General features: G+C 37.8%; 1 protein-coding gene across 2 annotated transcripts in view; it reads right to left on the bottom strand.

The window, feature by feature from the left end:
• Nucleotides 1–1,258: 1,258 nt before the first annotated feature.
• LOC131036690 (AP3-complex subunit beta-A) overlaps nucleotides 1,259–13,568 on the bottom strand; it is a 229,297-nt gene continuing 216,987 nt past the window's right edge. For both annotated transcript variants that reach the window (XM_057968648.2, XM_057968649.2), the window contains 3 exons: nucleotides 2,621–3,891; nucleotides 2,139–2,402; nucleotides 1,259–1,930 (listed from right to left, as the gene is read on the bottom strand). In XM_057968648.2, coding sequence (XP_057824631.2) covers nucleotides 1,555–1,930; nucleotides 2,139–2,402; nucleotides 2,621–3,891 — 1,911 coding nt within the window. In that variant the 3' untranslated portion in view covers nucleotides 1,259–1,554. The remainder of the gene's footprint in view (nucleotides 1,931–2,138; nucleotides 2,403–2,620; nucleotides 3,892–13,568) is intronic.

Here is a 13,568-nt window from a genome sequence, read left to right as displayed (position 1 = left end):
GATCCTGATGAATTGCAGAAAGTTATTCAGAAGTTCGATTTGTTCGTATCTTCAAGAGTTGCAACTTAAGTGTTTTTAACACTTGTAAATTTTTAAAATTGTAATTTCAAAATTGTAGTTTCCCTTTCGGCAAGTTGTCATCACTTGCATTTTTGTAATTACTGGTAAGGCAACTACAAGTTGTGTCCGATTAGGACTGTAGTTGGAATAAGTCTTAGTTAGTTAATGAAGTCATAATTAGTTGTTGAATAGGTCTTGGTGGTTGAGGGAATTTCTCAAATTAGTTAGGATCCTCCCACCTTTTTCTCAAGGCTCCTCTCCTATAAATAGAAGAGAGGGTCCTTTGTAATCTTTATCTTTTGGGGAAAGCAAGCAAAAACTCTGCCAAATTTACAGCAAGAAGTCTTTGAGTTTATGTATGTGAATTGAAAGTTTTGAAGAATAGTAAAGAAAGATTACTCAAGTTTTGAGTCTTTGAGCTACAAGTTTGAGTTTCATTCTTTTTATTTATTCTATGCAAAGTGTTTCTAAAGGAGCTTAGTCCAATCTGATTTGAAGTCTTTGAGCTGCAAGTAGAGAAGATTAATTAAAATAGAAAATCTCTAGAAGGAGCAGCAAGTCTTTGAGCTTGCGTCTGTTCTTGAGAAAAAATTATTGTTTGATAAGAAATAGCAGCAAGTTTTTGAGCTTGCATTAGTTCTTGTCTTTGTGTTAAAAGAATAAATTATTCCAGTCTTTGTGCTGTTATCTTTTATTCATTGTAAAAATTTAGTATAGCAAAGGGTAGATAGGACTTTCAATAGTCAAGTCTTTGAGCTTGATATTGTTGTCCCGTCCCGAAGGAAGTGACGGAAGTCTTTGCGCTTTCAGGAAACTTCATTTCCTTTCTCTCATTTTACTTAAAAGTGGTTATTACTGTTCATATTCAATCGCTATCCTTTTCTGTGAAGAGAAAAAGATATTGTCTTTCTTAAAAAAAGAAGGAAGACTGCTGTCCCATCCTGTTTTTATTTCAGTTTGAGTTAGATAGGGGGAGTCTTCCCTTAATTAGGAGAGTTTTTACTCGTGTGTTGTGGTTGAAACCACAATTTTGTATATTTCCCCCAAGTGTACAAAATTTTCAACCAACATGACTCCAATAGGAAGGATGTTTGGACCATGCATCTTTGAAGCTAATTAAGCACTAAGTTGAATATCAGATATCGAATGAGTACTTTATTTGATTGGACGAAGCTGATAAATGTCAACCCCTCAAAACTGAACTTAAAAACATGATCAATATTAATTAAATTCAGAACAAAGAGAGTCACTTCCTCTGAACATAACATCATTCTCTTTCCCAATGGTTAAAACATAAGAAATTAACAAAAAAAATACCCTTTCTCCTTTCTTGAATTTTAAGGGGAAAATGTTTAATCATATTGAATGAACAAATATAAAGAATGGGAACATTATCACCATCCCATCCCATCCCTGATTTCCACTATTGAATGATCACTTGTTCAGAAAAGTTTATGCTTGCACATCTTATCATACAATACTTTATCGTTGGCTTTAACTTCCACTTAGAACTTCAACCAACTTCTTCAAAAGATTTAACCCAAAAACTGTGTCCTCGCAGTTGATTTTGACTAAGACGGGCAGTTTAAATTCACTGTGGCATCCATCCACTGTAACTGTGATCAAACAAGGCATGCATTCTAATAAGGTTTCACCACTGAACCTAAGGCACAAACCTTCAATATCTCCATTCATGTTAGAATCATCTCTGAATGATGTAAAAATTGGGATTGTTACAGATACGATTGAGGCATAAACTCGACTGAGTACCCTAGAAGCAATATTCCGAGCAACTACAATAAGTTTATCATGCTGAAGCTGGAAATCATTTACATTTGAGAACCTTTGAAGACGTTCTCTGAAAGTGCACCTGCAATAAAACATGCATGCTTAGAAAATTCTGTAGCTAGAAATCTTTTTTTGCCCTGATTTAAAAAATTTGTTGTATTCAAGTATTATTGAATATCAAAGGCTATTGTAACTGAGACAGCTTTGAGCAGGGGACTTATTTGGATGATAACAATAGTAGTATGAAAATCAATAGAGAAATTAACTTTTTATTACAATGTTGATCTCACCTGCGAGAATATTCAAGCATGCCTGAAATTTGAGATTCTTTAGCTGTAAATTCAATTAAATTCATAGAGAGAGGTCTCAACAAGGCCCCTATTTCAGGCATCAATCTAACAGAATAACATTTGTTATTGAAATGAATTCCCAACTTCAGCGGTGTTAGCTGATGAAAACAGACATGAAGGTCTCTTTGTGTTGTTTCTCCTGCTTCAAGAAAGGGAATCTCTTGTGTGGGAATAACAGTTGGTGAATCCGGCGACACTGCTGTCCTGAAATTTTCAGCTAGCACATTTTAGTTTCAGTTCATATGCAGAATACTGCATATTCAAAAAAGAAAGAAAGAAAAAAACTTGATATTAAACACATTTATGTGGGCGTATCAATACATGGGCGTAATCAGGTATTCACAAAAAATTTCAAATACAAAACTGTGAAATATTAGCTTTGAATGAGTATCTTTAGGTAGACATCAAGGTTAAAATCTTACCTTCCATGTGCTTGTGTTGGTGGTAGCTCAGGTTCCGAGGGTGACACTATTGAATCATCAGCTCTGACAATAATCTTAGTAAATGCTACCAATGAACGATTTTCAAAGAAAAGACGAACACATACACTTTCTGATGAATAACTTGAGCATTCTTTAGAGAAGGCATACATGACATTCATACCATCTCCATTTGTAAAATCTAAAAGTGTATGCTTCCTTAGTTCTGCATCGAGAGCTCCTATAGATAAGCTGGCATAGCCTGATGGTACAGATTCTTCTGTATGCAAAACAGGCCTGGAAATTGGAACTTCTGGTCCCAACCATGATTCAAGGGCATCTTCACGCATTAACTGTAGACAATCAGAACCTACAGGTACACAAGAACCATCTTCAACTATTTCCTTCCCATGTTCACTATCCGATAAAAAAATCAGAGGTTCTGCTGTATGTCTTTCATCTACCTCTTTGCTTTTGCTTTTTATATTTCCAATCATTTTAGTATTTGAATCTAAAATTTTTGACTTCACAGACTTCGCATTTGAACTGTTTGGTGAAGATTTCCACTTATCTTTAGTTTTGGTTTCAAACTCTGGGCTTTCACTGTCACTCAATCGATCATTTTCTGGGTCTGATCCACTTATGTGACTCTGTAAACTTCCCTCGCTGAAGGATCTATCAGTGGATGAATAGATGTAATCAGTATCATCACCAGAACTATCATGATCATCAACCCTAGTCTTGCTTCTTGATTCAATAGGTTGACAAACCTCTGCATCACAAGGGATGCAAGTCTCAGACAGGCTAAATGGTTTTGGCAAAGGCCTATAACCTGGAGCTGTGTGTTGGACAATGTGAGAAAGAGAACCAGGCAAAAAAAGTCTTTGTTTTGTTGTTGAATGCAAGACTGGATCTAACTTGGGAGAAAAAATATACTTTGCAATTGCTGAGACCAAGTTTCCATGAGGATCATGCTGTTGAAAAATTGTCTTCCCAAATACATGCCTTTCAGAATTGTCTTCTGACCTTTCTGATTCAACACCGCTACACTGAGGTAAATCAGCTAACGAAATTATTTGTTCAACAGCATAAGTCTGTGATGCTTCATTTTCTCCATCTACACCAACACCAGAAAAGGAATGTGCCAGAAGTTGCTTCAGCATACGTGCTCGGTCCCGGACATCATAGCTCAAGTCACACCTACCCAGATCAAGTACATAGTTCACCACCAATGATATAGCTTTCTTACAAGAAGCTTCACAATGCAAAATCACCTGCATATAAATTCTGTATTTATGGAGGATTCCACAGAAACAATACTAGATAAAGTATCCTGGATTTTTGGAAAGCATGAAATAGACACAGTAAAATGAAATATCTTCAAAATGTAGGAGATCGGCAAATATTTGCTCCTACATTGACTTTTCCCAATCTACGATTAGACAATGTTCTGCAGAATTGCTATGAACAGTGCAAGCTTAAGGGATGTGTCTCTCATAAATTTCAGATACACTGCTATCTGTGCCACCAAACTAACATAATTTTAAGAAAAAAATGTTTTTTCTATGCAATGTTAAATTAAGTTCCTGCAATGGAGGGATGTGAGGAGGCATTCCCAGAATATTTGGAAAATTTAGAGAACTCTCAGTATATATCATACTATATAAGTTGTAGATTTAAATAGTAAATACAATGTGATCCACTTCTAACTGTTAAAAACTTAAATCTGATCATTGACATTACCTGATAATCCAAACAATAGAATACAATGATACAGAGCTGAAAATCAAAACTTGAAATAGTAAAACTCAAACCAAAGTAGCAATTGAAAATTGATATTATATTTATTCATATATATCTAGCAAAATCATAAATGACTGTTCAAATACCAGATATGAAAATATCAGCAAATTCTAATACTAAATAGAAAAATTATAAGTTCTGCAAATAACAAAAGCACGGGAGATTGGCATCGATCATATCTATGATATGAGAACTGCTCTATGCTCAACTTCAACAAAGTCAAAATATTATGCAAGGCTCAATGCCACAAGTCCAATATCATCATCACTCTCAAGATCTTTTGTCTAATCAAATACATTCAGGGGCACCCTAACTAATCCTAGTTGAAGATATGTAGCTTCCTCATCAACTAGTCTGGCATCATCATGATCAACTTTACAACATGTCGCAGGTACCTGCAAATACTCTTTAGTCTTCCTATTCTTAAGATGCAAGGCATTATGAACTCCAACTAGCTCCTCCAGCATCTTTAAGTTAAGTAGGTTTCTCTTAATAGAGTGAATGAAACTAGAACTGGACCAATTCCTATTAGCTGCAAGGGGACTAGCAGTTTATAAGAGCAAATGAACATCAAAATTGTCTATGTTCTAGTTTTTTGTTTTCATGTATCCCCCACCATCCACTTTGACCTTTGTGTGAATGGTGCTTTGTTATATATGTTGGGTTTGTTTTAAGGTGTACTGAGTTTTTCAAATTTGGGTAACTGTTACCAAAGCTTCAGATCTTCTCCTTGGCATACATCTTGTCAAAAGGAGCACAAAATACATGATTTACCCTATCATGATTAATGGAAGCTACTCCCTATCTATCGTGTTTTGCAAATTTGGTAAACTGTTACCAAAGCTTCAGGTCTCCTCCTTGTTATACATCTTGTCAACAGGAGCACAAAATACATGACTTACCTATCATGATTAATGGAAGCTACTCCCTAAGACCTTTCTATATGCAATTTTGGATTTGTGATGAGCAGCACAGATACATCCTTAAATGAAAGAGCTTTTTTCTGTAATTTGGCATAGGCATGACCATACCACATAAGCTAGTATAGATAAATGGAAGAAGTAATTGTTATATTTTTTTTATGTATAATCCGGAGAGATGAATGTCTCCCTAGAGTTATCACCAAAACTTTGGGAAAAATAGCAATGTTTTCTAAGAAAAAACATTGATTTACTCAAAAATAGCTGTGAGTCTCTATAAGGTCTCCTAGTTCAGTAGGGTTAATATTTAATAACCAGAAAGGGGAAAGCCCTAGAAATTGGTGAGATCTCAGTGCAAAAGATAGTCAATATTGGGGGCAGTCATAAATTTCTAAACATAACCTAATCATTACACAGAGTCAACTATCACACGAGGGAAAAAAAAACATAGCAATTGCTTTAAAAAAATATATCTATCTCCTTATAAAAAAGAAAATGCAAGGAATATACACAAAAGTAAATTGCATATTTGGCTCTCACCTAGAGAGATAATGGTGGCAGGCACAATCAAACTGCTAGTCTCCAAGGGAAAGGGGAGACCTCATTAGGCATCCTAAAAAATCAAAGAAAAGGGCTCAAGCATAGACCAAGAGAATTTTTGCAACTACGCTTGCTTAAAACCAGCCTAGAGAAGCTTTTCCAGGCACTAGTTTGAGCAACACTGAATCTTGGGTATACAGATAGCGTGAACACGTCCTTTGTGAATCAAAATCAAAGTCTATCCAGTTTTATTTCAACTTGGATTGGTTTTGTTCAAAAGAGGCAGGTGACCTCCTATATATGAAAAGGTGAAGACAACTAGGGACTAAGTCATTTGAATGAAAATTAACCAATGGCAGAAAATTGATGCTATGTCAATTATTTTGATCAAGCAAAGATTGAATGGTGCGGACCCATTCAGTATTTGGTCTAAACTAGTTTAGTGGTATTTAATTGAGTGTCTTGCCTTTATAATAATCGAATACTGCTGCCTATCAGATTTGTAGAATATTTTGTGTCAACGTGCACCACATCACCCCTGAGATGATCTGTGAAATATTCTCTGCCTATGTTACCCTTGGTACGATCTGAAATTTTTCAAGAAAATTGGGAAGACATACTGCTACCCATATATCCTGCATCATCCCTTACATCAAATTTGTACCTGTACTGTGTCATCATGTCAAGTTCATACTCTGTACTACTATAGATCCATACTCTATATCAGATCCTTACAACATTGCACCTGTTTCTACATTGCTGAGACATTAGTGGTAGACAAGTTCCACCTCGCCACATCATCAGCAAGTTGCACCTTTAGTGTAGCCAACCAGCACCTAATCACATGGGGGTTCAGCCCTTGGTCACACCAAGCCCATAGGGAGGGGCTTAAATATTTTGGCGAGTTATTTTTTCCATATGCATTACTTTTGTGCAAAGAAGCAGTTTTTTTTTTCTTGCGGAAGCCATAACTTTTACCCATAGTGTCAGATTTTTGACTTCTTATAGGCAATGCAAAACTCTTTCTTAGCACTTTAGTAGTGTAGGTGATTTTCCTGAACTCTACTCCAGGTGAAACTAACTTATGTTTGAAGCTATATTTGCATTTCTTTTGCAAGAAGCATAATTTTTTTTTATCACAAAGTCACATTTTAATTTAATTTCTTTTTGGAAATTTATAGAAAATAGGAAGGAAGCTTTTTTTTTAATAATATAAGTCGTGTGTTATAACAATCAATTTAGACTTGTCTATTGTACAAATTGCATTAAGTGCCCATTGTTATTTACTTGGGGATTGCAATTACAACATTAATAGATCTTAGGAGGGTGTAAAGCATGATTTAAGAGCCCATTATCTCTTTTTCTCTCTTGGTTTTAGTTGTTAATCATGGTATAACCTAGGCCTTTTGAACTCCTCACTTCGCACAACTATCACAAATGGAGACTAAAAATGTGACCACTACAATCTAAAGAACTAAAGAAAATATTGGTTATCTAGAATTCATTAAGAGTTTGAAAATTTGCATATGGAAACAAGTTAAATGAAGCCATGGGGTTAACTGGATTGTATCAAATAATTTGTTGTTTCACATTACAAAATGCACCAACCTAGGGACAAATTTGACAATTTTTTCGCAACGTTAATGAGTTTTGTGTTTTGCAAGTAGAAGAAGATTTGACATCACTCTCTCCAAATGATTTTTCTTCCATTGCAGACTTCCTTGTGAAGTTCAAGTTGATATTGTCACAATTGAAAGGTTGTGGACAAGATAAAATGGATAAAGAATGTATCTTCTTGATTTTGTCTAAAAGTTGAAGAGCACAGTTTAGATGTTCATATTGACCTTCTATTAGATGGATGTCATAGGGACTAATTTTAAAATGCCCCCTTTGAGTTTTTTGTGAAGGTCTTACTAGGGAACAAGCCAAGCTTATTCAATTGGATGCACTTCCTAGTTTATGAGGCAAGCTATTAGAATAAGTGGTAGCCTAAGACTACTTTGAGTTTTGAATCTTGCATAAAAACAAAATAACACTCAAAAGTCCACACCTCACTCCAATGTATTCCTTCAAGATGAAGATAGGTGATCTTTGTACTTTTTGTGGCAAGCTTAGACATGATGAATCTAGATGTTGGTAGAGGTTAGAAGCTTTGAAGGAAGCCATGCAACAATGTAAGATTTCTATCTCCAAGCTCTCTTCCACAGGTAAAGAAAAAGTCCTTTCCACAAACTTTGCAAGGTTCATGTTCTCATGACTGAATGCTTAATTCAAGTGCTTCTCACCATATAAAAACATTCACATGATATACTTTTTTCTCTTTCCTACAACAATACTTCTTAGATTGGAGTGGGCGACTCTTCACAAATTTTGGATTTGGGATCAAGCATAGTACAATTGGCAAAAGGATGCATTAGTGATGTTCTCTTGGTTCTAGAGATTTCTGCTAGCCTTCTTTATGTCTATCAAATTTCTCATTCTAGTGACAGAGAGACAATTGAGTTAACACCACATGATGTAGTCATTCAAGAGCTACATGAGCTTGAGCTTGTTGTTGCTACAATGAGTGTTGATCGTGGATCCTATTTGTACATGTTTGATGGTTTGATTCTTCATGATCATCCATCATTGTGCACACCAATCCTTTGAGCAAGCTTTGGCACAAACAATTCAGTCATCTAAATTACATGTATCTTCAATAGTTGAGCACACAAGATATGGTAATTGGTCTTCATAGGATTTCATGCATTGAGAGAGTATGTCAAGGTTGTGTATTTGGAAAACATCATCAAGATCCCTTTCCTAAGACTAAGGTCTTTTGAGTTAAGGCAGCCCATGAGTTGGTTCATAGTGATCTTAGTATTTTGACTCCAATTCAAGGGCCTGAAATGATAATTCGTTATATATTAATTACAAAGGAGACAAAGGCTCCTTATATAGAGAATATAAGAGGATCTTCTCGTAACGGAAACAATTGAGAATAGAAACACAAAAGGAAACTTCCTAAAACTAACTAAAGACGAAAGACATAATTGTAAGTTTCTAAATACTAACTGAATGACTACGATTGCCATTATAGCAATATTACAATATTACTTTAATACCCTCCCTTAATGGTCATCCTACTAACTACTCTATAGAAGACTTGACATAATCTGTAGGCCATTTGGTCATGAAAGCATAGAAGGCTGCCCCCTTCTCCCCAGAACACTTTGCAACATGAGCCTACTGCTGAGACCCTATGACCAAGCTTACCATAATCCTTTGAACCTTCTAACATGATGTTGGGTAATGAAGCCATCCCTCCCTTTATCCAGGGACACTGAGATCAGCTTCTCAAAAAACTTCGATTTTTGTTGATTAAAGATCGGCAAAACATTGAAACCACGATTTTGTTGCGATGCTGAAATCACACCTTCATTTTTGTGGAAAAAACAGTAAAAACCAAAAAGACAACATCCTGCATCATGATTTTTTGGGGAAAATAATTTAAAAACCCTTCATGATTTTTTTTGGAAAAGAAATTAGAAAACCCTCCAGAAACCACGGTTTTTGTTCAAAAAAATCGCCAAAAATAGAAAATTTTCGTGTTGAAACCCTAGCCGTGCAAAAACCCACCATGACTTTTTTTGGGAAAAAAATAAAAAAACCCTCTAGTAGAGAAAGAACACACAATTCTTAAATGAAAAAATCGTGCAAAAAACAAAAACCCATGACCAAAAATCATGCAAAATCCTCCTTGATTTTTATGGAAAAAATCAAGCAAAACCCTTCCATGAAACGCTTTCGAAAATATTCAATAAAACCCTTCTGAAAATTTCTCACGAAAAATTCAAGAAAAAACCATGATTTTATTTAAAAAATCATCAAAACTTTTGAAAAAACTTTCAGGTAACAACACCACCACGATTTTTCATAAACAATTGTAAAAAACTTTTGGAAATAAAATCCAGGTAAATACCCACACTTTTTTTTTTTAAATTCATCAAAGAGATTTAACCCACTTTGATAGCATGAAACAATAATTCGTTATATATTAATTACAAAGGAGATGAAGGCAACTTATATAGAGAATACAAGAGGATCTTTCCATAACAGAAACAATCGAGAATAGAAACACGAAAGACGGAAAGGAAACTTCCTAAAACTAACTAAAGGTGAAAGACATAAACGAAAGTTTCTAAATACTAACTAAATAACTAAGATGACTATTATAGCAATATTACAATATTCATTTAATAGGGCCAAGTATGTACTCACCTTTATTGATGACTTCTCACAACACACATGGGTGTATTTTCTCCAATACAAGAGAAAGGTTTTCACCACTTTCACAACGTTTAAAGTGGCATTTGTGGAGAAGCAATCTAATCTTTTTATTCAAAAAATACACATGAATAATGGGGGGAGCATGTGAAGCAAGCATTTCAATATTTCTAAAATGGGCATAGTATCAACATCAATATAGAGTTCCTTACACTACTCAATAGAATGGTGTAATTGAGAGGAAGAACAAGACATTATGGGATATGGCCAATTACATGGTTTAGTCCAAATACATGGCACCCACCTTTTGGGTTGAAATAATCAATTGTGCTAACTAAATTCAAAACCATATGCCCTACAAGGCAATGCGTAATATCAAAGTTTGGAAACTCGGACTCAATTCGGCAACCCAAAATTTTGACTCAGAATCAAGACTCAACATGGACTCGACAAAAAACTTGGCAAGGGCTCAACAAAAATATACCTCATAATTACACAAATAAAATGAAATCAATACATTTAGAAAACATAAAAGTCTAATTTGACTACCAATTTGTCATAATTCAAACATTACACCTGTCATATGACCCTCAACTTTCAAAATTTGAATTTCAGTCACTATGTATATTATGTTCAAGTGCCAGAAGAGTCCAAGATAAGGACTTTGTTAGGGGTAAAAACGTATGTTAGTACGAATAATAATTATAAGTGTGTTATGTTTTGCTATTGCCGAGAGGTTCCCATCGGGTAGTTGGGAGTCGGTGACGGTTGGCAACTTGGCCAACCGTCGGGTCTATATATTGTTTGGATGGAACCTCAGCAGGGGGATCAGGTAGGGACGATTGGAGACATTGGAATAAAGATATAACTTTCTGGTCTAATGGTTATCATCTGTAATTTATATTATGATGTACAATTGCTCTATTCTATGAATGCTTGGTACATGCAGGTACTACTGTGTTATTGATTATTCACCACTATACCTTTAGGACTAAACATTTTGGTGTTGTTGCCTGAACGAACCTGGAGATAACTATAGCGGCATGTGGAAGCAATTAATGGGCCAGCCATTCGACCAGCAATTAATTGTCGTGGACAGCAACACATATGAGGAGAATACCGTGGAAGAGGAACGAGAGGATCAGTTGACGATAGACTTGCTAGAGTTGTGGGACGTGTCGGTCACGCAGTACGTGCAGCGAGAGGCTCGGGAGAGAGCCGTCTCGGAAGGCACGGTACGTGGTGAACTCACCGTCAGCACCCCCGTCTTTGACCTCCTCGGGAGCATTCCAAGGTTACTTGCCAGAAACTTGATTGCACGACAAAACCAAAGAGAAGAAACAACAAAGGAACTTCGGCGGCAACAAGTTCTCTGACGGTACGAGGAATGGAGTCGTAGGGAGGAAGAGGAGAGGGAGGCCAATTAGCGTTGTACCTTTGGCACTTGATGCCCATACGGCCAAACAAAGATAGACGCACCACTGCTACCGAAGGAGTAAACGAGGGAACTGTACGGCGATCCCTCCACATAAAAGAACAGGCCAACAGGAGACGGCGACTAAGAGAGGTTGCCGACTCAAGGAGTCCAGAGAAACACAACAGAAGTCGAAGTGTGAGTTGGAGTCGTAGTCGGGAGAGGCAAAAACCGTGTATGTGGAAGGAGTTGGCCGAGGTCGCCAGGAACCTGCCACTTCCAGACGTAGCGGAGGAAGATCTCGCCAACCAGGCCCCACACTCGACATCAAGTGAAGAAGACTCCGGAACCGAATCACAAAGTACCCAATCGGAATTTTTCGAACAAGGAGAGGAGGCAGTATGAGACCTGCACGAGGAAATCGCCACTATTTTTGAAGCAACGTTGTACGCATTAAAAACTTGTCCTTGTCAGAGGGCATCAAAATAGGAAGATCGGATCCGGAAACCCCGGGAAGGAGGGACTATAGAAGTGAAGGTGACCAAAGCCCGATTGGCAGGGACCCAACCAGACCAGGAGCGTATGGCACCACCCGAACACATAGTACCTTCCCGGCATATAGCCATTTCCAGGCACTACATAAAACCGCACAGAAAAGAACAATGGCACACACCCCGGAGAAACAAAAACCTCTAAAATTCATGAGCGACGGATCAGAGGATCCCGTATGACATTGCAAGACATGCGTTGCCATCTGGGAAGCAAATGGCCAGGACGACAGGGACTACTGGGTGAAGGCATTTCCAGCCACTTTGCGAGGAATAGCTATTGACTGGTACATAGACCTTGATGCGCAGCATAAAACATCTTGGAGCAATCTGAAGAAGGCCTTCAAGGAAGAATTCAAACTCCTACGGGACGACAACGAGATTGTGGTGGAAATTTACAGCACCAAACAAGGAAAAAACGAAAGCATACATGCATATAACAGACGGTTGAGGGAACTACTAAACAAAATGGAGAACCAGCTGACAGATGGCCTCAAGACGCGGTGGTTCATGGAGGGATTGGTACCATCCCTGAGAAGGACGATGAAAGTAGTACCTCCGCCATCGTATGATGAAGCATACAATCGCGCCATGGATATTGAAAGTGAAAACAAGACATCCCGGGGGAAGCGACGGAGCAGCGATGGTGACAGTATGGACGACGACATCAACGGAGGATCAAAAACAGTGCAAGCACTCCGCAAAGATATGATGAGGATGATGAAGGAGTTAAAAGGTGACAAAGAAAGTGGTAGGGAAGGAAAAGAACTATGGTGTACTGACTGCAAGACGGAAGGGCACACTAAAGGAGGTTGTCCCCGTAAAGTCTTCTGTGACATCTGCCAAATAACGGGACATTCCACCAAGGAATGCCCGTACAACTTGAAGGCATGGAGCACACAAGTGCTCTATGCCCAACCCGACCAAACCACACCACCAGCAACACCTCCAAGGCCAACAGCAAACCCTGACGCCTCACCCGGAGGATACAGAAACAATCAGCAGGGGAACAACAGATCCAATAATAACACACCAAGGAGCAGAATTCAATACGACGGGAAGGGGCGACCCATGATTCAGTGCAAGAAGTGCAACGAATGGGGTCACTTTGCCCGAGAATGCCAAAACGGAGGTGAGGTAGGAAGTTTGTTGTGCAGATGGTGCGGTCCAGGGAATCACGAGGACATAGATTGTCCAAAACAAAAAGGGGTGAACATGCTCGATGTAGAGGGATCAAAGGAAGACGTACTGGCAATCACAAGGTTGCAAAACAAGAAAGCCATGTACCTGGACCCTCGCACAGAAAAAGAAAGACTTCAGGAGGCAAGGGCAGATATCTAGCGGGCGATGGCTGGAGAACGGAGAGCCTCTCACCTGGCCGCCGATACGCCGGTCCGGCCGAAACCAGAAAAAACTATCATCAAGCAAATGTTACAAACCACAATACCCGTACGAGTGTA

This window comes from Cryptomeria japonica, chromosome 1, assembly GCF_030272615.1.
Source record: "Cryptomeria japonica chromosome 1, Sugi_1.0, whole genome shotgun sequence".
Lineage (NCBI taxonomy): Eukaryota > Viridiplantae > Streptophyta > Pinopsida > Cupressales > Cupressaceae > Cryptomeria > Cryptomeria japonica.
This window is presented reverse-complemented; position numbering and strand designations above follow the sequence as displayed.